At 43.0% G+C, this 26,595-nt stretch overlaps 1 protein-coding gene across 1 annotated transcript in view; it reads left to right on the forward strand.

The window, feature by feature from the left end:
* Window positions 1–24,984, forward strand: part of LOC111239711 (zinc finger protein 608-like) — a 49,738-nt gene extending 24,754 nt beyond the window's left edge. The window contains exons 5-11 of the mRNA XM_022769609.1: window positions 8,811–8,898; window positions 13,606–16,075; window positions 17,131–17,608; window positions 19,615–19,784; window positions 21,086–21,233; window positions 22,183–22,239; window positions 24,927–24,984. Of these exons, the coding sequence (XP_022625330.1) occupies window positions 8,811–8,898; window positions 13,606–16,075; window positions 17,131–17,608; window positions 19,615–19,784; window positions 21,086–21,233; window positions 22,183–22,239; window positions 24,927–24,946 (3,431 nt within the window). The 3' untranslated portion in view covers window positions 24,947–24,984. The remainder of the gene's footprint in view (window positions 1–8,810; window positions 8,899–13,605; window positions 16,076–17,130; window positions 17,609–19,614; window positions 19,785–21,085; window positions 21,234–22,182; window positions 22,240–24,926) is intronic.
* The last annotated feature ends 1,611 nt before the right edge of the window (window positions 24,985–26,595 follow it).

The raw sequence follows: 26,595 nt of genomic DNA on the forward strand, positions 1-26,595 counted from the left end.
ACTGCACTGATTTGTTTCCAAATTGATGCTCAGCTTATCAGAAAAACAACAGCAATGGTTGTTTGACAAAATAATCTTAACTCAATACTATTTTTCCGGAGCTTTTAAGCCGCATCTCAAGAGTCTCGATTGGCAGATAGAGTTGGTTCAGTTTTTATCACGTGACCTTAACAGGGAATATTGTTCATGTGATAACAGGTGGTCGCACATAGGTGGAGGTGGTAAAGATGGTCTGTGGAGACAGATGTGAATGTCCTTGATCTTCCTCCGTCCACTTTTTTCTTAACTGTTAAACGAAGTTTGCTTGTGTTTTATTCAAATGTTTTTACATTACTTGCAAGTGTGAAACAGTTTGTAGCCCTTGTTTTCAAAACTTAATCACTTACTTATGGTGCCACTAAAGCTGAGGGCGACATGCACCAGCGGTCCAGTAAGTGTAGGCGTGTGTCAGCTCATATTAGCACTCCCCGGCTTCCATACTATGGGTGATGAACCAAGCAGTTACAGTAATACTGCTCTGCGCTCAAGCATGGACACATGTGGAGACGCCCCCACGTTGTAGCTGTGTTTTGGATGTTTAGTCTAGAGTGAAATATTTTGAATAGTCCTGTTGTGTTAACTTACACCAAGTTCAAATGAACTCAGATTCCTCTTCTCTCTTAATTTAATCATGTTTTTATGTCCAGTTTTAGTCCGCAGTTATTCGACTAAACAACACGAGTTTCCAGAACTTTCTCTCTTTGTAATAAATCACAGATTAAACTTAAAGTTTTACTTTAAATGCTGATAATTTGAGTTTCTAAAGTCTTACAGCTTGTAATTTTTGTTTCTGCCATAGAACACAAATACAGTTTTACAGTGTTGTCGGCTGTGTTTTATCAATACGCAGAGTTTAACAGGAGCTCTAAGTCCCACAAGGTGCCATTGTATTCCTATAATGAAATACTATACATACAGTACTATAATGCTAAAAACCAACTCACACCTGTACTGTACTGTTAGTACTTCTTTGTCTTTGAGCATCACTTTACACAGTGTTGACGCTGAGTTCAGGGTGGATGATTGTGTCAGAAAAATGACACTTGGACACTCGAGGCCGCTCTTTATATCCCGAAACCTCACCACGCCGTAACCGCAGAGGTGGGAAACACAGACATGAATCTGTCCTTCATGTTTCGACTGACTTCTCCCCTGAAGAGATCATGTTTTCACCCTGTTTGCCTCAGTTAAACTGGGGGTTTAATGTGGGTTTGAAAAACATATGTCACAGGAAAAAATAGAAAGTGCTACTTCTCTTTATCTTTCTGGACCGTTCAGACACGTCGTGCTTTCCAAATTAAAACAACTAAAATCTAGTTTATATTTAAACACGGCTGGCTGTCCTCATGAGAGCAGTTTGGCGTTGAACTGCACATTATCACGAGTCCAAAACAAGGAGAGAAGTAGAACCAGAAACTCGTCCAACGCTACAAAATGATACCATGGGAGTAGCAGGCTGCGGATCAGACGGCCTGATGATTCACCCACTGATTTCGACGCCACCGCACTTTGATAGGCTGTTAACGAGGACAGCACTCAGCTCTGCAGCCTCTCAGCGGAGGTGTAATACCTTACTGCAGGCTGCTAATGAATAAATCCCATCTCGCTCTGCCAGCCGCCGGGCCTCTGAAGTAGAGTGTTGAGTTTGGTGGAGAGGCGTTTGTATCCCGGCCCAGTATTAATTAACTGGAGCTCTTCGCTCCGCCCGGACAAAAATGAAAAACGAGAATAAAAAATACAAACACAACACAGGGAAATGTTATCCCAGGCCAAGAGTGCTTTTAAACAGGCCAGAGAGATGGGAGGAGGAGGAGGAGGAGGAGGGAGGGAAGGAGAGACGGTGAATAATATATCTCCTGCTTCAGTCTCTGTTTGTACAAAAGGAAACAGAGACAGAGTCAGATAAAACTTCTCCTGTGAACGGCCCACAGAGACAGGCAGTGCAGGGAAAACGCTGCAATGACACTGAATTCAAAAGCTTCCTTGCAGAGCTTCATCGTCTTTAATGGGTAAAAACAAAAGAAAACAAGAGAAACAAGATGAGAGGAAACAAAACGTAGATGATAAACACCGAAATTATTAGAATAAAGCTTCAACATTCAAACAAAACATTTACGATCAGAAAGCAGATCGTAAACCTCCTCCGAGGCGGCACAGCTCGCAAACTTTTAGTGCCAAAAACTCTAATGTTGATCAAGAGCAAATTCATCAACAACACATTTGATAACTAATTGATCATTTAAGTCATTTAGCAAAGAAAAATGCAAAAATGCCAAACATTGGCGTGTTCCAGCTTTTAAAAGCTTCAGAAATCTGTAGAAGTCCCAATGGGTTCTGGGAAATTGTCATGGCCTTTTCCTGACGCGTTACAGATCAGTGTCATTGTGTTACTTATGGATGGATTTAGTGAAAATAAATGATTCCCCTTTTTGCTGGCGACCCCCAGAAACCCCCTTAAGGACCCCTGAGGGTCCCCGGACCCCGGGTTGAGACCCACTGTCACACACAACATGATTAATTCATTAATATTAGAAAATTATAAACAAAAAAATGCAGATTGATCAAAAATGAAAATAATCATTAGTTGTAGTAACAAAAATGATATAAATATTTACTTGCTTTGATGATTTTTTAATTAATTACTCTGTTTTTTTTTGGCATTTTACAGAACTTCACACCAGCTCTGTTCATGTAGGTCAACGTTTATTCTGGTCTCATCTTTCACGAGCATCTGTTCGTTCTGAGTGCACGGCATCATTTCCTAAATGAATAATAGTGGCCAGTGCATTAGTATATTAAAGGGCTGCTGACATTCAAAGGAAGAGTTACATTTCCTTTAACACACATTTCACCACCTACAAACCAGCTGCTGTTTGAGTTCAGCTCACTATCATCAAAGTGTCAGATTTTAAAATTCACTCAGGAGCCGTAAAGTTCATGAGAAAATGGTAAAAAAAAAAAAGATTTAATAATTCTCCATCTCACACTATTAGAATAAAATTCCTGGATTCAAATTAAAACTAGTGATTTATTCATTGGCCCGTGGCTGAACTCTCTCTTTCAGATATCCTGCTAACAGACACACAAACAAAATAACAAACAAACAGGACTGGAAACGGCCTCCACCCCCCTGGATGGAGGCAATAGATGCAGAAGACGGCAGACATCAAAGCCTCATGTCTCCAGCTTTGTGCGGGTAAAAACACTGGAGACGCAGCATCAGTCAAGTGAAGCAGAGAAACGGGAAACATAAATAATAACAGATACATGTGGAGTTTTTATAAGCACACAGATGGAGAGGTACAAATATGGAGACATACTGTATGTATTTTAGGGGAGAGCAGGAAGAATAAGGAGGAAGACTGAGGCGTGGAGGAGGAAGACAAGAGGGATAAATATGGAGGGAAAAGGCGAGAAAATATATTCATCGCTCAGTCTGTGTCCCAGCAGGCTGACGGGATGGACGGATAGATGGAGGGATGAAGGAGAGAGGAGATGGACAGAATGGCAACGAAGGTTTTGTCTATATTTCGAAAAGCGCTGGAGGAATGAAGCGACGGAGGGGGATGTAAAGATGGAGGCAGAAAGAAAGCGACAGAGAGATGAAGAAGGATCATTTCATCAGACACAGAGAAATGGACAATGACAGAGACAAAGAGAGAACGAGTCATGAGAGGCTTGTATTTCCTCCTGTTTTTCATCCTGAGAGGTCCTCCCTGCTGCTGGGGGACTATCGCTCAGGAGGCGCAGCGATAACCAGAGCCCCCCCCCCCGCTTCCCTCCTCACGTGGCGGAGGGATTCGATGGGGAGATGCAGGTTGCATGTTAATTAAGCAGAATACTAATTGGAGAAACAGAAAGGAGAAGAAGATGAGACCACCATTTCAGCATTAGACCCCCTCCTCCTCTTCCCCCACCTCCTCCACCTCCTCCTCCTCCCCCTCCTCCCCCTCCTCTCCCTCCTCTCCCTGCAGGAGACCAGAGTCTGATGAGCGCTAATCAGGCAGTGATTGGCTCGACTCTTAACTGAGCTGCACAGACTGTCTGACTTCAAGACAGCCTGTCAGTCTGTCTGATCATCTGTCTGACTGTCTGTCTGACTGTGTGTCTGATCATCTGTCTGTGTGTCTGTCTAACTGTCTGATCATCTGTCTGTCTGTCTGACCGTCTGTCTGATCATCTGTCTGTCTGTCCGACCGTCTGTCTGATCATCTGTCTGACTGTCTGTCTGATCATCTGTCTGTGTCTGTCTGACTGTCTGTCTGTGTCTGTCTGACTGTCAGTCTGTCTGTCTGATCATCTGTCTGACTGTCTGTCTGTCTGTCTGATCATCTGTCTGACTGTCTGTCTGTCTGTCTGTCTAACTGTCTGATCATCTGTCTGTCTGTCTGTCTGACCGTCTGTCTGATCATCTGTCTGTCTGACCGTCTGTCTGATCATCTGTCTGTGTCTGTCTGTCTGTCTGTCTGTCTGACTGTCTGTCTGACTGACTGGATGCCAGAGATGAAGAGAATCACAGAAACTGTAAATAATTACTGTCATAACCCGATTTATGTTTTCTGCTCTTTAAGGAAGAGTTTGTCGTTTTAGGAAATGCACTCACTCACTCTCAGTTAATATGAGGCTACAACCAGCAACCTGTTAGCTTAGCATAAAGACTGGAAAGGGGGGGAGGGGGGGGGGGGGGGGGGGGGGGGGGGGGGGGGGGGCAGCTCACATGGTTCTGTCCACATGGTCAATTCCACCCACCAACACTTATAAAGTTCACTGGTTAGCATGTCACATCTCATTAGTTTAAAACGTTAAAAACCAAACTGTGAAAATGAGAATTCACAGTTTTAGAGGAAGTTTAACGTCAGACTGGTTTTTGGCTCTAAACAGTTCCAGGAGAGTAAGCAGGAAGCAGAAAGTTGCTGCTGCTTGATGATTGGCAGATCGGTCTGTGGTTCTCCTGACTTCATCCCTATAAAAGATTTAATTGTCTCATTGTTTTCACCTGTTTCCTGTATATGTGCACACAGAGGGGTTACTTTAGTTCACTGGCTTCAGTTCTGCAGTTATTGCGACAGCCCTCGTTCACAGACAGCGTGTCACCAAAATATCTGATGCTGCAGAACAATCTCCACCTGCAGTGACCCCAGCGTCATTAAACTGTTTATGGTTCTGTTCACATTCTGACAGGGGAGAAGATCCTGGTCTGGTTCAACACAGAAAGAGTTCACAGTGACAACAGACCAAACAGGTTTATTTACATGGAACCAAATTCCTCTTTCACTAACCTGAACCAAAGAGCTGCTGTTGCCTAAACCACAGACAGGACTCTGGATCTGAACCTGGTCTCTATCGTCACAGTCCTGATCTTTGTACATCCTCCATCCGCCCTCCTCCTGTGGGGTTCATTCACTCTCGAAAAACCTTGCCTCCGAACATAATCACAACATACGGTTATTGAGAAAACTATTTCGTGCTATATGATTGTAATTTCAAGGAGACAGGGTTGTGTCCCGCTAAGACACAAAAATATGAGAGATGTGCGGAGCAAAGAAGCATCGGCAACAATGGCAGCGCAGAGGGAGAGCTGGACTCTGGGCTTAAAGCTCCTCCAGTGTAAAGGTCTGTGTCCATGTGTAGTGTGATTATAGATCAGCTCTAGCTTCTATATTAATACTGTGAAAGTATCAAAGCCTCAGTCCACAGAGAAATGCACACAGCCTGTATTCACAAACTGAGCCTTAAAACCAGCCGTCAGGACTTCTGGAACTTTGTGATGTCACAACAAAGCAGTCACCAAGCCCCGCCCACCTGGACCCACCATCCAAACCTTGTAGGATTTGGTTTCTCTGAGTGTTTTTAGCTGGAGTCTGCTTTATTTTTATTGGATCATTGTAGAGCTCCTGAGAGAAGCCTGAGAGAGGAGATGTAAAACTACACTGAGATGGTTTTTGATGCTTAAAACCACCAACACGTCAAATAAAACACAGGAAAAGTATGAAATATGGGACCTTTAAACAGACACCAGAGTGTTGAACAGATGATGCAGAGAGACGGACGTGTTAATGTCACCATTGTCCTCAAGGCAAGAATCAGCGGACTAGACAACAGAGTGGCAATAACATCATCTTAAAGTAGGAATGAACGTGGATTCATTTTCGTCATTCAGTTTATTTTGATATTATGTGCAGTGGGTGAGGATGTGGAGAGGGCAGACGGAGTAGGATGATGAGGCAAGAACGAAGAGAGGGAACATTTTCTTTCTCACTGAGTCATAACAAACAAACCCTAAAGTCACTGAGATTCAGATGCTCAAACTCTGGGACATGTGGTTCAAGGATTTTCTGATCACTGCTCTCTTTCTTTTAAAAGTTGTTTACACACAGCAGCTGTGAAGCAGAAATCGGCGATCGCACACAGAAAACTCAGCAGGGGCGTTTTATTTCGAGAAGTTTTTGGAAACACTTTGAAGGATTTTTTGAATGTCAAGCAAGTTCTGAAGAACATAACGCCGGCATCAACAGCCACACTCGTGACAGTGAGACGAAAACTGATGAGCTATCGAGTGTTTTGGCGTCTTCCCGAGAGACAGAGTCATGCCGACTAAAAATAGACGCACTGTCACGTTTCAGACCCAGCGAGGCTTCAGGGGACGAGATGCTGCTGATCCTGCTCCGGGACAATAGTTACAGCACACTCACTGAAATCTATCACAATGTGTTGATGCATTTTTATACATTTTATTTACTTTATCCTTCATTAAAGGAAGATGCGTCTGTTCTCCTGTGTACTGAGCTCTGCACATGGAGAGAACGACAGTAGATTCTTACTGACAGCTGAATCATGTGACTCAACCATCCTGCAGAACAAAGAGCAGAGATAATCCCTGATGTGCTTCCTCACCTACAGGACCGCTGTGTCTGTGCGTATGTAGCTGCACTGTTATGAAGAGTCAGTCTGTTGGGCAACTTCGGCAAAGTTAAGATCCTTTTAAAGTCAGTTGTAAAATAATCCGCCCCAACAAACAGGACGAGCCGAATGCTTAGGGCGCTTACATAGACTGTAAATAAAGATGGACGCAGCGCTGCTGTAAAGTTGGACATTTTAACATGGGAGTCTATGGGGATTGACTCAGTGTTGGAGCCAGACTCTAGTGGCCATTAGAGGAACTGCAGTAGTTGGTTCTTCAGTGGTGATGCTTCATTTTTCAGCCCTGAACCTTGAGCAGCAGGTCCAGCCAGGAGCACCCAGTACTGCATGTCTTTCCCTGTCAAATAAACGCATGAAGGAGCTTTATTTATTTGTCTTAACACCAAACAGTCCAAGCCTGACAGACTCCGAGGACGTGAGGCTGAAGTACAGTAAAACACTTACTATAGAGCACACTGAGTATAAACACATGCACGCTAATGTTAACCATATTTGACTTGTTGACATGTTTCTGATGATGTGTTTATTGTGAATACTGTCATGAGTGAATTCATTTAGCACCACGAGTTGGCAGAAACCTGGATGAGATGTTTACATGCCACAGTCTCCCAGTGTCTTTGGACTCGGAGCACTCCGGCAAAAACACACTGATCCAGGTTTTTAGAATCAGGATTTCGTGTTTACATGTATACACTCATAACCTGATTATAAATGTCTCACTCAGGGAAGAATTCTCCGGTTTACAGGCTCCAGTTTGCTTCACGCTCTCATATCTTTCCACATCGGGCTCAAGAGTGTGTAGATTCATTACAGTGCACGAATAGAAACAAGACTGAGACGCATGAAGATTAATTTAGGGTAAATGTGTAGGAACTGATGCTCAGTTAATGCAGAATAACTCCATTTGATATGATGTTGTAAAAAATCTCATCTTGGGTTTTAAATGTTTCATTCGTTGCGGCTTTGGTGAATATAATGATACAGAATATAAATGTGAGCTTCTCACACAATGTGGGAAATGTATTTTTATCAAAGTTCAAAGCTAATGAGGGGAGTGTTTAAGGAGAATATTGCTGACTAATCAGAACCATACAGCTCATTAACTGGAGATTTTAGGGCCGTATGATGAAAAACAAATCACATCCACCTCTTGTTAAAATGAGTGACACACTTGGCTCCGTTTCCCCGCTCTCATTTGTCTGAGAGTGTTTTGTGAAGGTGACGGGCATCAGGCTTAATTGAAGAGCAAGAAGTTGTGTGTTGCAGTCAAACCTTGTTTTAAAGCCGTAATGCGTCCAGAATTTGATTTGCCTGGCGTTGCCGCTGGCGCATCACAAAACGCAGGTTAATGGTTTTCAAATGTCAGTCTGAGAGTGTGCGAGAGAGAGGGGCTGAAAGGAAAAGAGGAAGAGAGAGTCATTTATTTCAGATGGCTGAAGGGTTTTCAATCTCTAAACCTTGAAGACTAAACTTTCCTTCCAACCAAAAACCTGACGGGAATGGAAGGTTGTATTTTTCCTCCTCAGACGCCCCTCACCAGTATCAGTCTGAGCAATTTTACACAGGCTGTAACAAACAGTTTGAACCTGAAAACAATTGAAGCCTCTTAAAACCGTGACCTCCATCCGTCTGCTGGTCTGAGCTGCAGCCAGCTCCCTTTGTTCCTTATCCTACCTGCACATTTGTCTTTTGTCTGTGTTTCATTAGTTTCCTCATTAGATACAAGCGAGAACAAAGAAAGGAGAATTATTGCAGAGCTACAAAGGCTGATACTTACAACAAAAGGAAGTGCTGCTCAGAAAGTCTGAAAAAGATGAAAAGCTGCTCTCTGTCCCTGTGTTGACTGACAGGTGTGCTGGTGGTGAACGTGACGTGGAGGAAGAGGACCTACGTGGGAACTCTGTTAGACTGCACCAAACACGACTGGGCTCCTCCGAGGTAACGGCACCTTTTCTTTTCATGCAAGCAACACTGATCAGAACCGGCTTGTTCAACAGTCACTGCTGCCTTCATGCCAGTGTTGGGAGGTAGTGACCTACATGTGATTAAACTGGTAGTTTACAAATACTTCTAGCAGCAAGTGAAAAGGCTGTCACGGGGAAATGGCTAAAACCAGAGCCGCCCACTGTTGATGAATGGATAGGAACAAAAAAAATGAAATCTTTATTATGGAAAGGCTGTAATTTTCCCTCAAGGTCCAAAAAGAAAAGAATGACTTGATCTGGACCAGGTGCACTGAGAACATTAAAGCTATAAGGTCAGACTTTAGGGCGAGGCTGTAATGTAACTAGTATTATTTTATTGCATCCAACATCTCGCTCTTATTCTTTCTTTTCCCTCCTCAACTCCCGGTTATATTTTGAGGTGAAAGCTTTCAATGTTCATTTGTAAATAATTAATGTTATTGTTATAAAAGAAAACCAGAGGAGGAGTCAGACTGTGAACTGGTTATCAAACATACTGCAGAACTGATTCCCTTGCAGTTGTATTGCGACTGTGTAAAACGATCATGGCGAAATGTAAAAAACAGTTTAACTATATTTTGCAGTAGCTTGCATGTTTTTTGTGTCGTTAAATACTGAAGCTACAAAACATTTTCTTTTATTTCTATTTCACCATTCCTTCTCCAGTGTAGCTGAGCCCTTTTTCATCAGCCCCACTGCCCTTTTCTTTCATCCTGACCTTTGTGTAATGCATGTGCGAAAGCCAATGGCGGGCGTTGCGTAGTGAACACACAGCTTCAGCGTCATCATGGATTCAGCTCTCGAATCTCAGCCTGAGGAAAAATCACAGTGGCCATACTTATTGTTTATAAAATCAAAGCTCTTTCCCGTGAATGGTTTAGGTGTTTGGTTTATTTATGACCAGTCAACAAAGAGGCTCTTTTTGCAATAAACTCTTCTTTTGTATTTTGTTATAATTTCATATCACACGTACATTTTCAATTTCTTAATTTTTTTTTTAAAGTAGGTTGAACTGCTTTTTCTTTAGTAGCTCTAGTTAATATCCAAACCAGATTTCTCCCTCGGGTAGCTTTGCTATAGTTCAACTTCTTCCAGTGTGAAGTAATTGGTAGCTTGCAAAGCTCTGCTTCCCCACCACTGCTTAATGAGCAACTTAATAATAAATCTACTTCATAAAACTGTTATTTGATCTGTTTGTCTACAGTTGATGGTGTTCATTTCTTTGACTTTTCCTAGAGAAAATGTCGTTATTCTGTTCTGTAGATCAAAAGAAAGAAGAAATTTAGGTGATGTTACTTTGGACTCCACACGCCCCTGAAACACAAGACCAGATTTTGCATTTTGCTCCTTTGCTCCAGCTACAGTCAGCTTGGGTTTGCAGCAGTAGAAATGGGTTACGGCATCAAAAAAAACTTGTAAAACCCCACATTGTTTGTTCATATCTCAATGTACAGTTTGCACCAAACACTCTCCAAAACATGCCAAAATAAAGCTCAGGACACAAAATGTTTGTTTAGGTTCATAAACTGTGAACCGTGTTAGTAACAAGCCTCAGTGTTTAACTGCAAACACAGATTATTGGAATAGTATTTCTTTCAGGTTCTGCAAAGATCCCAGTAATGGAAAAAAGAAAAATGAATATATGGAGCGCTGCCTCTTCCTTCACCACGAGGTTTGTTCGTGGATTTGTCCCCATGCCCAGGCGGTTGCCGATAACCTTGAATTCAGTTTTAAGCACAGCACATCGTTTTGCTCAAGTTTGTATTGTGACAGCTTGTCACGTCGCCACGGGGTAAAAAAAAATGAGGACACACTTTTATTTTGTGGTCGCAAACAACGAAGCTGCGTGGTGAGCTGGTGCTGTGCTGTGTGTTTCCATTGTAAATGTCTGCATGTACAGAAACTGTGTTTTTTGTGTGACACAGCTGTCGTCAGCGCTCAGACTGGTGATGTCACGACTAAAATTAAATTTGAAATCAATCCTTATTGTAATTGTAAACACATTTTTATGGACAGGCCTCATATAATTATCCCGACTTACTTCTGCTCAGTTTATTCCCCTCTTTGATCTGTCATGTTTAACCATTTTATTGTTATTCTTATTGGCTTGTATTTGCAGGTGATTGTTTTTTTTGATTAACTGAAAAGAGCACCTTTTTTTTTTTTTTTTTTTTTTTTTTTTTTAAGTGCTTTAATGTCGGTAAAATGATAAAAAAAAAAAGCTAAATTGTCTCTGGGGCTGTCAGCTGTTGTTCCATGATGAGCTTTAACAAAAACGCTCTCCACTCTCCAGCACAACTGTTTTATAAATGGAGAGTGGTTTTTGTAATTGCTGAGTGGAAAATGTGACAGTCCCTCCTCACAGGGCTGAAACCTCTCAATTATTGCTCCTGTATGTAAATGGTTGTTGTCATGGCAATTACAGCTTAATCTCAGAAAGCAGGCGCTAAATTGCTTTTTTCGTTTGGACTCTTGTCACTGCGGATGTCTGTCGGTGGCGAGTGAATGCATTTTTATTCTATACTTCAATGGAATAAAACGCTTCCTCTTTGATGACTCATTATCAGGCTGTAACCAAAAGATAAAAGATGCAATGATTGAATTAAAATTGCAAACACAAATGGAAAACAAGGTTATTAACAACAAAAAAAAAGAGTTGGGTTGTAAGAAAGCATCTAGGCTACATCACTCAATCGATCAAAACTGCTTTTGGAATAGTGGCATAAGAGCAAGAAATATCCTTGAAATGCCAAAGAAAATACATAAAATCTCACCAGCACGTTCCCACAGCTTCAGTGACATTCAGGGACACGGTGATGTAAAAAAAAAAAAATAAAGAAAGAAAGAAAAAAAAAAAAGCAATTACAAACATCACAAGAAATGTGAGATATCATCGTTTTAAAATCACAGAGGGGGACAAGAAAGTCTAGTCTCAACGTGCTCTGCAGTCTGTTCCATTAATAAGGTGATTAATACCCAAAACAGCCTTTCCAAGGTCAGAATTTATTCAGTGAGTCTTTAACACCAACCACTCCTGTGATGTAGTGTCGTAATTAATGCAGTAAAAGGCCAGCACAGATGCAAGGTTCAGGGTCCGGCTTGGAAAATAGAGCTGTACACTGTGGATAAATATAAAGCATTTTGTTTTCCTCATCTCAGCAGACTCAGGTTTTTTTATATAAATAACAATGTGCGAGTGTGGAAAAGCATCTCCAGTGTTAAGATGCAAGGCACTGTGGTAAACAACGTCAAAAGACTTCAAAGCAGAAGGGACGGCATGTGAATACAGAATGTCTCCATATCAAACACAGAGATAACTGTGGATTGTACAGTTTTTTTATGTTATCAAAAGAGAAGCAGGCTTTGTACAGAAAAAAAATCAATTTTTATCCTTGACGTCTGGGTAAAGTGGTCCACATAAGCCTTGAATGATAATCTGTTATCTTCCAAGGTTTTTGTCTGATGGTATGAGGTATTGATGGTACAAGAGTTCAATTTGGGTGATGATAGGAACAAGTTGTTCTTCGTTAAAACCTTTCAAGAACATCGGCATCAACAAGAAAAACAGCTTTGTTTTCAGTTTGATGGTCTGATGTGTTGTTCAGTTTACCCAACAGGATTTAAGAAGCTTTCAGGAACTTGATGCAACATTACGTGACACATTACACCACAGTATAATACTATGTGAAACAATACACTGTGAAATGATATGATACAATGTGACATGATGTGATGCAATGCATTATAATGTTATATGATAGAATTTGATTTAAAGTGATGCAATGCAAAAGGATATGACACAATCTGATACAAGGTGATATGACAGCATGCAATACGACACAAAGTGATGAGATATGGAGCAAAGTGATCCCATGCAAAGTGATGCGACATGAAATGATAATATACAACATGAAATGATGATATACGACGCGATGTGATACGACATGAAATTATGATATTCGTCATGAAATGATGGTATACGACACAATGTGATACGACGCAAAATGATACAACGCAAAGTGATACAATGCTCGGTGATAGATACGGCGCAATGTGATACTACATGAAATGATATACAACACAATGTGATACGATACGACGCAAAGTGATCCGACACAAAGTGATACGATGCGTAATTATATGACGCATGGTGATAGATACGAGACAAAGTGATACGACACAATTTGATACGACGCAATGTGATACAACACAAAGTGATACGAGACAAAGTGATACGACACAGAGCGATACGACGCAGAGCGATACGACGCAGAGCGATACGACACAGAGCGATACGACACATAGCGATACGGCGTGTTGAGGTAGGATGTGTGATACGATGCAAAGCGGTACAACAGGATGTAGTAAGACGTGATTTGATACGACCTCACACAACACTAAACGACTCGACACAATCAGATGGATCTCATGTCCATTCCAGGCNACGCAAAGCGATATGACACAGAGTGATACGACACAAAGCGATACGGCGTGTTGAGGTAGGATGTGTGATACGATGCAAAGCGGTACAACGGGATGTAGTAAGACGTGATTTGATACGACCTCACACTAAACGACACGTAACAATCAGATGGATCTCATGTCCATTCCAGGGTGTCAGTAAGTGATTATTAAGAGGAGTTCACTTCTAAATCCATTCTTTTTCTCTGCCTCTGTCCAGGTTTTGTGAGTCTCCCTCCAGTGACCCTGAGTTGCCAGGTGGGCGTGGCCGAGGGAAACGGATGCGAATGGCCATGGCTGATCGGCCCTGCATTGAGCCGGCCCCCGCTGCCAAAGTCAGGGGTCTGTCGCAGCACAGGAGCCGTGGAGGTGGTGTGGCTGGAACCACTGCACCTATCCACAGCAAGGGACGGAGAGGCAGCCTGAACCTCATCAACAGCAACTGCCGAACTCCTCCTTCTTTCTTCACTGTGGAGGAGGTGAAATCCTCCAACAGCGCCTCCACCCTCTCGTCTGGGAAGCGAAAGAACAAACCACCGGCTGACCTGGACCTCAGCCTTGTCGCTGCTGACGACATTAAAAATGGAAACGGGAAGCGGATTCGCGCCAAATCCCGCAGCGCCCCGTCCACGCCGCAGGGCAAATCTGACCCTTCATTCATGGATCCAGGAGGAGGTTGTGCTTCCTCGCCACCTCCCCCACCCATTCTCATTGACTGCCCTCACCCCAACTGCACTAAACGCTATAAGCACATCAACGGACTGCGCTACCACCAGACACATGCGCACCTGGAGGCTGAAGAGCAGAGGAAACCTGAGCTGGAGCCCATGAAGGATGGGGAGAGTGAGGAACGACTATCAGACTGTGAGGACACCATCAGCAACATGACATATGACCTCTCAGAGACAAACAACAGCACTAATGCCAACAGTTCCTCAAAGAAACCTGCTCCTCTGTACAAGGTTACCACAGTAGGGTCCCCTAAGAACAGACGGCTACTCCTCAGTACCGACCACAGCCCCACAGCCAACTCCAAAACCAGAAGAACCTCACTGCTAAAAGATGGGCTGATCGATGACCTCAGCAATCTGCCCATCATCTCCAACATGACCGTGGTTCTCGAGAACTGCATGGTCCCAGACAGGAACTCCACGGTCGAGATGCCCAAGCTGGAAGCTGAAGGTTTGATCGACAAGAAGGGAGGTGCATGCGATAAGGGCAAGAAGGCCAATGGGAAGGTAGAGAAGCTGTCGAAGTCACGGACCAACCGGCCAATCGCTCCAGCCCCTGCTCCTCCCAAGCTGATCGCCATACCCAACGCAACGTATCCCTCTGGCACAGCAGATACTGCCACCTCACAGCAGCCCTCTCCCATGGCAGCTGTGGGCCTCACGAGTAAAAACCTTCCCCTGAAACCCATCAAACCAAAGCTGAGCATCGTTGTGGAGCCGAGCCTCGTCAAAGCCACGCTGGTCACCTGCAGCAAAGAGACCAGGAAGAAAGAGAAACGGAGGCTTAAGGACAAACATAAAGATGCGCCAACCAGAACGCCCAATGGAGACAGTGGTGGAATCAAAATGGAAGATGTTGGCGGTGGATCCAAAATGGGTGTCAAGGAGATTTCTGGAAGCCTTCTGAAGGAGCACCTCAGTAAGCAGGATGTGATGAACGGACTCACTGAAAGCCAGGAGAGCAGGATGGCGAGTATCCGTGCAGAGGCCGACAAGGTCTACACCTTCACTGACAACGCCCCCAGTCCTTCCATTGGAGGTTCGTCACGGCTAGATGCAAGTGGTAGTTGCCTGGCAACAGCAGACAGCAGCAGCAAGAACAACAGCCCCGCCTACTCTGACATCTCAGATGCCGGGGACGATGGGGGATCTTCCGAATGTCGCTCGGATGGACTCAGATCCAAGTCTGCCTCCTCGGCCTCTTCCGAGGTGAGCTCTAACAGTAACCATGGTAACTCTGGTAAAACCCCACCCACAGCATCTGCCCCATCATCTAAAGACTCCCAATCCCCGTACTACCACAGCTACGAGCCCTACTACCTGCAGGGGTACATGCACTCGGACAGGCAGAACAGCAGCAGCGTCGCTTTCCACAAAAGCTCTTCCCATGACAGCAAAGGGAAAGACAGAAAGGAAGAAGTGAAAGAGGATGACAAAAGCTCCTCCCACGAGTTCACAGACTCTAAGAAAGGCGACGGGCCGCCTCAGTCTCAGCTCCAGTTGGCCATGAGTCAGACCCAGACCGCCTTGGCTCAGTCCCTGTACTATGGCCAGTACTCCAGAGGACTTTACATGGACCAGAAACTGTTACTGGCCTCCAAATGCTGTGACCAGACGCCCAGTGCCAAGCAGAGGGGCGAGAGGGGACAGGGGTTGAGAGACAGTGAGGACGTTAAACATATGGTCGGGGGTTCAGTCGGGGGACCCATGCTAGGTAAAGGTCCAGACGGCGCTAAAGGTTGCTGTCCCAAACCCGTCCTGTCCTACGTGGAGATGAGTGAGAGAGGAGAAAGGGGACAGAGTCTGGGCTTAAAGGCTGTGCACGGTGGCATGGTGGACCAGCACCAGGTCTCGATGAAAGACTGTGATGACATCAAGTCACCCTCCTCTTCCTCTTCTTCATCACTCCACAACCCAAACAGTCAGACAGATCTGGACTCAAATGTTTCCTTTTCCAGTGTAAGTTTCTCCCTCTGTCTATAACCTGCCGCCGCCGCCGATGGTGTTGTTGGTGTGCTTTAATGACTGTTGTTGAGTGTCACAAAGAGATTAATCACACATTGTATACAGCTAAACCAATAGGTGCTAATAACAAAGACCGTGTGGCTTCTGTGGTGCTGCAGCTCTACCTTGGCAAACTACTTCAGTCATTCTGGTTGAAATCAAAAAAGTGTAGTTTTATTTGATGGATGAAAAATGTTTTTAATGTTTAGAGTGAGAATTAAATGGAGGAAATGTGTAATTCCAACTTTAGCTGTAAATGTAAAACATAAACACACAAAGGAACAAAGGAAACCTTTCTAATACGTAACTGTTGGTTTTGATATGAGCTGCTTTTTCAGAAAACTTGTACAGATTTTTAACCGTGTCATCTCACAATGCATTTAACAGCTAACTCTAGCCATACTGCATCATGTAAAAAAAAAAAAAGGTTGTATGAATTGAATGAACGCCGTGTCGGGGGAGGGTAGGTCGTGTTTTTCTTCAGTTTGGCCTAAATTCCGCAGTTGATCATGTGTGAGACGTGTCTTGATGCGTGGTCATTGGGAGGGACGCCACACTCCTTCACATCCCACCTCTGAATGGCCGCCTGCTGTTGAAACGTCGTCATCCTTCATCAACATCACACCCAGAGCCAGTGATAGATGGTCTGTCTATGGCTCTGTTCACTCAAGTACACAGTGTTTCCCCTATAGTCATTCAGCAGCGGTGGGCCGCCGCAGCAAGAAATTCCCCCCTTCACTCTTGAATAAGAATATGTAGAAATGAAAGTCTTAAATTAGCCTTGTTTTCCCTCCAAAAAAACCACTTAAGAGACAAAACGCTAACGTTTAGACTTATTATGAAAAAGGTATTTAGCATTAGCTCTGCAACTGGCCATATAAACAAAAACTGGGACAGAGACAAGGACCGAAGTTGAACCAACTTCAAAATGACTCCCACCCACCACTGTTAACAAAGAATTATAGGGGAAACACTGCAACTAGCACCAACTCTTGTCCCCATCGATCTAGCCCTCAGACGGCCCCGCCTGGGCTCACCGCCTCGCTCACAGCAAATACTCAGAGCTACAGAGTCAACATGGAGAGGAGGCCGAGGAGGGTGAAGCAGACAGGGGGAAAGAATGGGGAGCTACCGTGGAGCCTGCCGGGGCCAAGATGACCTCAGGAGGAGGAGGAGGAGGAGAGAGAGGAGCAGGTGTGGGCGGGGACGCTAAAAAGGCCAGGGTCCACGGATCCCACGATCTCCCGCCTGCCATCGACGCAGAGGATCCGGACCGGCTGGAGGGGCTGGATGATCAAGGCCAGGAGCCAATAGGAGTGCTGTCTGAGGAGTCCCAGAGCGCCCGGGCAGCTGTGTCTCCTCCCATGACCCCCCAGCAGCCCTACATCCAGTACCAGCACTCCTCCTACCCGCCCTACCTGGCAATGTGTGAGAGCGGCGGGGGCTCCTACAGAGGGGTGTCCCCAACCCTGGTCCACAATTACCCAGGTAAGAGTCTTAGCACGAAGACTGGAAACGGGGAAACAGCTCACCTGCCTTTTTTAATACAAATGAAACAAACTAGGAATAATAATGTAATATATCAGTGAGGTTTAGAGGTGCTGGTGGCAGGATCTGTTACCACTGAACAGATGCAAACGTCTCATTTAACTCTCAGCAAGAAAGCAAATTTATATATTTCCCAAAATGTCAAACTGTTCTTTTAATGCTTAACTAACGAGGACGTTTTATATTAACACATAAAATAGCTCAAAGTGACGAATACACAGGCAACTAGAGGATACATCTTCAGAAAGAAATCATTTAAATGTGCTCGCTTACGCTCTTAAAATACTATTCCTGTGTATGTGAAATATTATATTGGTGCTCCAGTTTAAGTGTCAGTTTAAAGTTTAAACCTTGTAGGCAGCTGAATCATCAGTTTATAAGTGTGACAATAGTTGAGCCAACAGTTGACGAGTGAGAGATGAAAGCAGCTGAGCTGTCGGTGGATGTATGAGCCATGAAGGCATTGAAATGTCACTTAATGTTTCAGCAGTGTTTGTTTTACATTCAACATCATTGAAAAAGGAAGTTACCTCGGAACATAATCCAGCCAGAGATTACGTTCCCTACGAAACATGTTTACTGTTGCACTTTAGTTGTATAGAAACATCGTTTCTAGAGTCGTTTAGCAGCAGAGAGCCGGTGGAGACCAAACCAGAGTGAAAAGGAGAGTGAATACTGGGCAGGTGGACACAAACACTCCAACAGGATGATAATGGAAGTAGATGTGGAAGGAGGCGGCTGGTTGCTAACATGTTAACACTCCAAGAGAGTTTATTGTTAAATACAATCAAGATCATATCCTAATAAATATCAGTGTATTCAAGAATGCGTTACTTTTCCTTTGCAGTGACTTTTACCAGGAGAACACAGATAACTTAGTAAAGCATATATTTAATGTTCTGAAGCAAAGATAAACAACACAAAGACAATTCCATCATAAATCACCCAGAAATCAGACTGGTGATGATAAAGAGTGTCACTGGAAAACTGGTTCACTAATGTCTAAATCTGCTCCACTAAAGAAAAGGAGTGTGCGTTGTGTGGCGTGTTTCTAATCGGAGGTTAATGAGACACAGTAAATGGTCTCCAACACACACCGAGCTTATCGGAGTTCGACGAGACTCGGCTAAGTTAGCCGAACTGTTAGCTAGCTTAGTGCCTACAGCCTCATTTAGCAGCTGCTTGCTTGTAACTAATACACTGCTCAAAGTGGGTTTGTTAACACAGTGAGGCTTCGCTGACAACATACTGTAATTATCATCAACAAGTGGGAGACAACATAAAAAGGTGAATTAGAAAATTGCAGTGAGTGTTTTACAGAAGAGGTTTGTGTTTGTAAAGTATTTCTGGGAAGGAAGCCAATCTGGTGTTTGTATTTTGCCTTAAATATGTTGATTTTCCCCATGAATAACAAGGGAAGAGTCTGTAATAAGTTAAGGTATTTTTAATAGGGTTTGCACATGGTTTAAGTGATTTTAAAAGGGTAGGAATCACTTTATAAATAGTTATTGCACCGGCACCATCATCAAAGCTAAGTGTTTTAACTCCTTTAATTCATTCACAAACCGCCTTAAAAGTCTTTAATATGATATAATGTGTGAATTTATGTATCACTTACCAAATGTGAGATGAACCCCATAAAGCTCGTTAAGTAAGCTGCTGCTGAATTTGCACCATTACTGAAAAATTAAGGACCTTTTATGACACAAATTCAGATGTCACGTTAAAGAAGAAACGTTTGGCTTTCTGCATGACAGAAACACCTTTAATGTGTGAAAGATGCAGGCAACAAAACAAGAAACAAATGTAGATGTGTAAACTAGAGGCCATGTTGTGGTGGGATCACTACATTATAGACTGTAGCCCCCTTTAACTATTTGGTAAACAAACACTCCTTTGTTGTAGAAGGCCAGAGAAAGTCAAGTATCTGTGTATGTGTCCACCAGGTTTCCACTATCCTCTGTACGGTAAGACAGCGGGCAGGGAGGAGTCGGAGGTGACTCCACCCGGCAGAGGAGGAGCAGTGAGCGGCAAGCAGAGCGGCGACTCGTCCTCGTCCTCAGCCATGGAGCTGCTGCAGCAGCAGAGCCATCAGTACCACGGAAAATCTCCTGCTGTGAGACACCGCTCACTTTACTGCCACATCCACACTGCAGCTCACAGCGTCACACCTCTAAATGTTTTTCTTTTCCCCTTCACAAGAAACAGATCTGATGTTTCCTGCTGAACACAGACAAAAAACGCAGCAGGAGACGATCACAGTAAAGAAGGTTAAACACAACGCAACAGGAATCAGAAGTTAAAATCCTGACTTGTAAAAAGTGATGCTAATGCTTCCTAAACATTTAACACACAGCGACAGGTACATTTATATTGTAATTATTTTATTGAGTAAAGACCATACATCATATTACACCAGGGTGAAAGTCATAGCTGTTACATCAACACAAAAACATACAAATGAATAACTACACTTTTAAAGGTCCATATTTTACACTATTCCTGTAGTATTGATCCATAAGAAGATATATTTGTGGTTTTAGGAACCGATAACCATCATGTTAAATTCACATGAGACTTTCATGTCAGAAATAATCAATGATTCTCCACTGGCCTCTGCATTTCCCTGCAACACTGTTGTAACTGCAAAACCAAAAGCAGTCATAGCATTATTAAAACTGAGACGCCTTCAAACTACTCACTCACTTATAAGTGTGATTGCTTTTCATAGTGCAGTGAATCCAATGGCTGCCTGCAGGGAAATACTGCAGCTGACTTTGGAAATTTATCAACAGAAACTTGGAAACTTGCCTTTTTATGATCCGTAAAGTTTAGAGGGGAACTTTCATTCTTGACCCTGGAAACAGTCGTTTGATTATTCTCTTCAAATCCTTCAGGTGATTCAGTTGTTAAGTGACTTATCGCCTCTCCACCCACATCTGGACATGATGTGGATGTGCCGTACTTCCACTAAGAGGCATTAGCTTAAGTTTTATATCCGACTGCACCACCCGGAGTCCCAGTCTACATGGAAACACTCTCAGATTTGCAATTATTCAGTGACTAGAGCCAGACAAATCAAATTCTGGTAATAAAGTTGAAGCCTGAGTAGAGCTGAGGTGAGAGGAGGACAACCTCATCTCAACCTCCACAGCTTCGTCTTTGTATTTGTAGAGAGAGAAATTTTAGTTGCTGCTTAGTTTTGACTGTTACATACACAGATTTACTGACCTTTAACACTTCATTCTGCTCTTTTCAGTGTCATCACGCCCAGTCATGTTAATGTCCTAATGTGACTCTCAAGAGGCGGGAAAATAGACGCAGCGTAAATCCAAATGTGTGTGTGTGTGTGTGTGTGTGTGTGTGTGTGTGTGTGTGTGTGTGTGTGTGTGTGTGTGTGTGTGTGTGTTTCTACAGCCTGGTGAGAAGGGTTCCCCCGAGGCAGAGCGAGAGACGGAGAGAGAGAGGAACCACGTGTCGTTCGCCCGACACCTCCACACACACCATCACACACACCTGGGTATGAGCTACAACCTGATGTCAGGACAGTATGACATCTACCAAGGTACAACTACACTGACCTGTCACCACTATTATACACAAATATACCCATAATAAACATGGCAGAAATGTATTTTTGAGCATAAAAAGTGAATATAAAACCTGAAAACACTTGAGAATCACAAGTCTGAACCAGTTCTGTGTCAACAGCTGCTGCAGTGATTTAAAATACTTTGCACAGACAGAATCAGGAGAGTTAGAGCTTTCAAACAGTGTAGAGTTTGTCAAGGTTGAGTGAAGCTTGAGACCGAGGTTAAATATCCTGAAATAAATTCAACATTCAGTGGTTTTTACAGACGCCATTTGTCCCAGACAAAATGTTCTGGTTGCACAGAACAAACAGGTTGTTATTAGACGTGTTGACAACTAGCCAGCATTATCTCTACCCAACATTTGCTCTTAATTTTTAGTTTTAAAAAGAACGTCTGTCACTAAGAATTATGTGACATACAGTCATGAATGAATGTGAGCACAATCGTTGTTTTATCTTTGTTAAAATGATAAGTATGATAAAATGTTGATGTCCTGTGTCGTGGTAGTAGAGATTCATTCATCTTGGTGTGGCAGGATTAACATGCATGCTGCCCATTTCACCCCCTGTTCCTCCCACCCTTTATCCAGTGTGTGCTATAATACATCCTAGCTCCAGATTAAACATTACACTGAGGAATGCAACAGAACTTATGTAACATTTGAGCACAACACTGAAACATCTGGTAATAAAGTTGTACATATTCCCAAATAAATCATCAGCACAAACCATCTGACGCACAGTGGAGCTTGTTGTCTGCTTTTCCTGACTGACATCTTGTGGACAGAAAATCTCGAGAGGAACTTTGATTTACAGTTTATTTGCTAATATAAATGTTTTGTTCAGGATGTGATGGAAGCTGGACTTGTCTTGTCTTCTGTCAGATTTTCTAACTGCGTATTTTCTCCTCTGTGTGTTGAAGGGTTGAGCTCCAGGTCGCTGGTCTCCAGTCAGCAGGTGTCAGGACACTCCTCTACTGGTACGTTTAACTAGTTACCACCAGACTGTGGCTCGTGACGAAGTTTACTTCCAATGTTTTGAAGAGAAATACATGTTTTTGAATTTGAAGAACTTTAAGGAGCAATTTTTAGTTTGTGGTTTTGCTATTGCTACATAGCGTTAGCGTTAGCATTAACAGCTGTTTACTTACCAGACTTGGCAAGAGAATCAGCCATGGTTGTGTTTACGATAGAAGAAGTTATACTACGCCCTCTGAGCGGCTACTTCTTCATAGCAGACTGAACACTACAGTGACTCGGTATCGGAAAGTGACAAGATTGGCTGCCTGGGCCAGGGCTAGCTTATTAGCATGCTGACTTCAGTAGAGAAAAATAAGTGAAAGAAATAGAAGCAAAAGAGTAAAGGAATTAAGTCTGATACTGATCTTGCAAAGTTTTTTTTTAGACTGGTGAGTAAACAGCTGTTAATGCTAACGTTAGCTATGTAGCAATAGCAAAACTTACAAATAGCCCCTTCAAGTTTTTAGCAGCAACTGAACACCCTGTTTTAGCTTGAACATGCTTGAACATACACACTCATTCTAAAACAAAGCATCAAAACATACATTTCCCAATTTTATTTCTTGATAGGGAACCACTTGGAGTGACTTTTCATACTATTTTATTTTTAGTTTTTGTGGTGTAGAAGACAGATTTCCTATATTTAAAGTAACAAGACTACTCAGACTCAGCTGGCAGTATTATGAAATGATGATGCTATTATTCACTAATTTAAAGAAGTGGATTTCATTTTAAATCACATTTATGATTCAGTAGGTTAACCTGGTAAATTATTGCACTATTTTACATTACTTAATTTAATCCACATTACCCGTCTGCCATGCCCCTGTCAATGATTAAATTGAGCATAAATGCTCATTAGATTAAGTTAAGTGTTGACTTAACTGAGATAAGACACTGAACAATAGCCTGTGTTTTCTTGTATTAAAACCATCACACACACACACACACACACACACACACACACACACACACACACACATACGCACACACACACACACACACAAACAAACAAAACTATAGTGGCCTCATTGTGGGGTCTTTTCCAGCGTCTCTGATCATTATTTGTCAGTTTCTGTGTCGAAGATCTTCTTCATCTCTGATGTTGATCGAAACTCAAAAGACTATCCACTTACTTTGCATCTTATGAAATGAATTGGCTAAAATGTTCTTTTATGAAACGCAAGCTGAGAGCAAAACGAGCTGGAGAATTGTCTCATCTTCACACCGTCTGCTGGGTCAATAAATCTAATATCTAAACCTCCTCTCCTGGGAATCACAGCTCGCTGCTGATTTGACTCTGTGACGCTCCTGCCTTGTTGCTTAAATTATAATCCAGGAGATCATTACCCACTGCGCAGTGTTTTCCATATATTTTTACGGGCTATATATCACCGCCTTTTTTTGATAGTGTGAAATAATGCAGAGAATACCTGCCAGGCAGTTAAACAGCATAATGTGATGATTACCTTACTGGTGCGGAGACTGAAGTTATCTATAAATGGTAATTGCTGTGAAATAGAGGAGATTAACGGGAGTGAAATTAAAGCAGAGAAATGAAGAAGAAAACCAGGAGTTCTGTAAAGAAACCAGAGCAACTTTTCAGGCCTGATATCTGAAGATCACTAATTCATTATCTCCTTATCTTCTCACACTGTTTGGATGCATTACAACATGAATTATCTCATTGTCTTGAAATAACAAATGGTGGTCATAATGGTAATCTGTATCTTGTCCAGACATTCTTTCTTTATGAGCTTGTATCTTATTTGTCGTCACTTTATCTCACGGTTGCGAGCGATGACACTCGTTTGTATAATTTCATGAGATAATGATAAAGTGTTAATGTTATAATTTGGCTTTGGCGTCAGTAATTTTGGGAGTTTGTTGACACACACGTAAAAAGTTGGTGTGTGTAAACGGGGTGAATGTGGCGTTTAGTCCTTTAGTTACAAATCTCATATATTTTGCATCAGTGCCGACAGTTTTCCAACAAGCCCTCCGACTGAAACGTGTGTGTGGACAGAGCGATGGGCTCGATCTCTGCTGGAGGACAGTCGGCCTTTCTCCTGACCATGTTTAGTTTTTGAGTAATTGCCTTTCAGAAAGACGTTAGAGAAGATGATAGTTGATTTGAATGGCTGAGGTTGTTAACTTTCAGAGAATCCACAGCAACAAACAATTTTTTTTTTTTTTTTTGTTAAAGTTATTTTATTTTACCGTTGCAGTTGGATGCAGATTAACTTGAAAGCTTTGCTTCGTCTGAAACATTTTCAACAATTTGTGCTGCCTAGAGCTGTAAGCACTTGTTCTTTCAACTTGGTAAATGGCTGGTAAATGGGAAATGGCTGCATTTATATTGTGCTTTTATCCCAAGCACTTTACAATTCGTCTTGTTCACACATTCACACACTGATGGCTGCGAGCTACCACCAAAGGTACTGGTCTGACCATCAGGAGCAATTTGTGGTTCAGTGGTGGTTACGTTGACACATGGACCGGAGGAGCTGAACCTAAACCAATGATTGGACGACCCGGTCTGCCTCCTGAGCCGCAGCCGTGCCCCTCTTGCTTTTTGTTGTGTGTAGAATGTCTCAAGAATTTGCTCAGTGTTCAGTCTGAATGTCTTTTCCTCTTGTCTCCACAGAGGGCGAAGGGAAGAAGTAGGACCATGTGACCACGTCTCACATGAGGAACGGCAGATTTATCAGACATCAATTCCATGGTGTTGAATAAGCTTCGCCTCGCTGAGAGGCAGAGAACAAAAAACAAAAAAACCTCTTTCATTTCTTACTAATGACAGCCACCTGTTTTATAACACATCATCCAGGAGCAGATGGGCCGGCAGAGGGACAGACAAGAGAATGGGAACCAGGACCGGGACCTTTTTTGAAGGAGTAACTACCTGTACAAATCCAGAACCACAGACTTTTGAAGCTTTCAGTTTTGCAGAGTTTTGACAGAAGCAGGCGGCGCGTGTGAAACGAAACATCCCAGAGCGCGGTGCACTCCGCCCGACCGCGGCTGTGGTGTTCAACTTTATAAGATGCACATTTATCGTAGTGTATTATGATGATGATATGACTGAATGTACTGATGATGACTTACTTTATCCCAATAGTGTTGATCGTTTTTTTAAACTTCTATTGGGAAACAGCATTAGGAAGCTAAAAAGTCTATTATTATCCTTATTATTCTCATTATGATTATTGAAGTGGTCCTCCTCCCTCCATAGTGCTGACACTACATTTGTATTACTAACCTGTACTTGAGCGTAACCATGTTGATTGTATTGTCTTTATGTGAGAGTAAACCTTCACATCGACCTGCCCAGTGCCATGTAGGAACCCAGTGGTGTATATATTCTGTACAGATTCATGGCAGAGCACTAACATGCTTTATCGTACTCTATGTTGATCTCCATCAGCCATGCACGGGAGCAGCAGGCAGAGCAGGGGAAACCAGCGCAAACAGAACCACCATGTGTGTACCAGCTGAGCTCAGTTCATCTGCAGCGGTTTGTCCCGGGGGGAGCATGTTGTACTGACGTTGTCTCTGGTGCTGCGTTTTATGACGAGAGAGCCAACAGTCAGTGAGTCGTCCGGTAAATGTAAGCTCCAGTTCGTGCCTCTTCAGTAATCAGTGTTTTTATATCTGAGACTTTGGTCACGAATCGCTATGAAAGTTTGGACGGACATTCACAGCTGTTAAGATGGTGAATGCAAATGACTCTGGTGACATTTCATCAAGCGCCAGGTCAAGTTTTTTTTAGGTGTACAGTGAAATATCTCAACATCCTCCTGGATTGGATTTGGATTATATTCTACCAACGGATATGAACCAACGTTTGTCAGCTTTAGTGTACAGTGAATTGGAAATTTGACCCATCCATCCATCCCTACATCCATTTTCTGCTGCTTATCCGGAGTCGGGTCGAGGTGGCAGCAGGTTTAGCAAAGTAGTCCAGACGCCCCTCTCCCCAGGAAGAGGAATTTTGACCCATTTTTCACAACGTATCTCCGTCCTTTGACCCAAACAAAGACGCACACTGAGACAAGAGGCAGTTCTCATTTCAAGTTTAGGTCGAGGAGTGGTGACGAATCTCGATCGTGCATCAACAGCCTGGGGGGATTATTCTTGTCTCTTGGTGAGGATCGTAGAAAAACCTCCCAAGGTTTTGACTGAGAGTGACCTACGTCTGTTACCTGAATCTTCCCCAGGAAACGTCTCAGATATTGTAGTTGACAAAACAATCTCACCTCAAGGTCCATTGAGCAGCAGCTCTACATCTTTCAATCGCACCGAATGATTGTTAT

The sequence above is a fragment of the Seriola dumerili genome, unplaced genomic scaffold (assembly GCF_002260705.1).
Source record: "Seriola dumerili isolate Sdu_G_001 unplaced genomic scaffold, Sdu_1.0 BDQW01004193.1, whole genome shotgun sequence".
NCBI classification, from domain to species: Eukaryota; Metazoa; Chordata; class Actinopteri; order Carangiformes; family Carangidae; genus Seriola; species Seriola dumerili.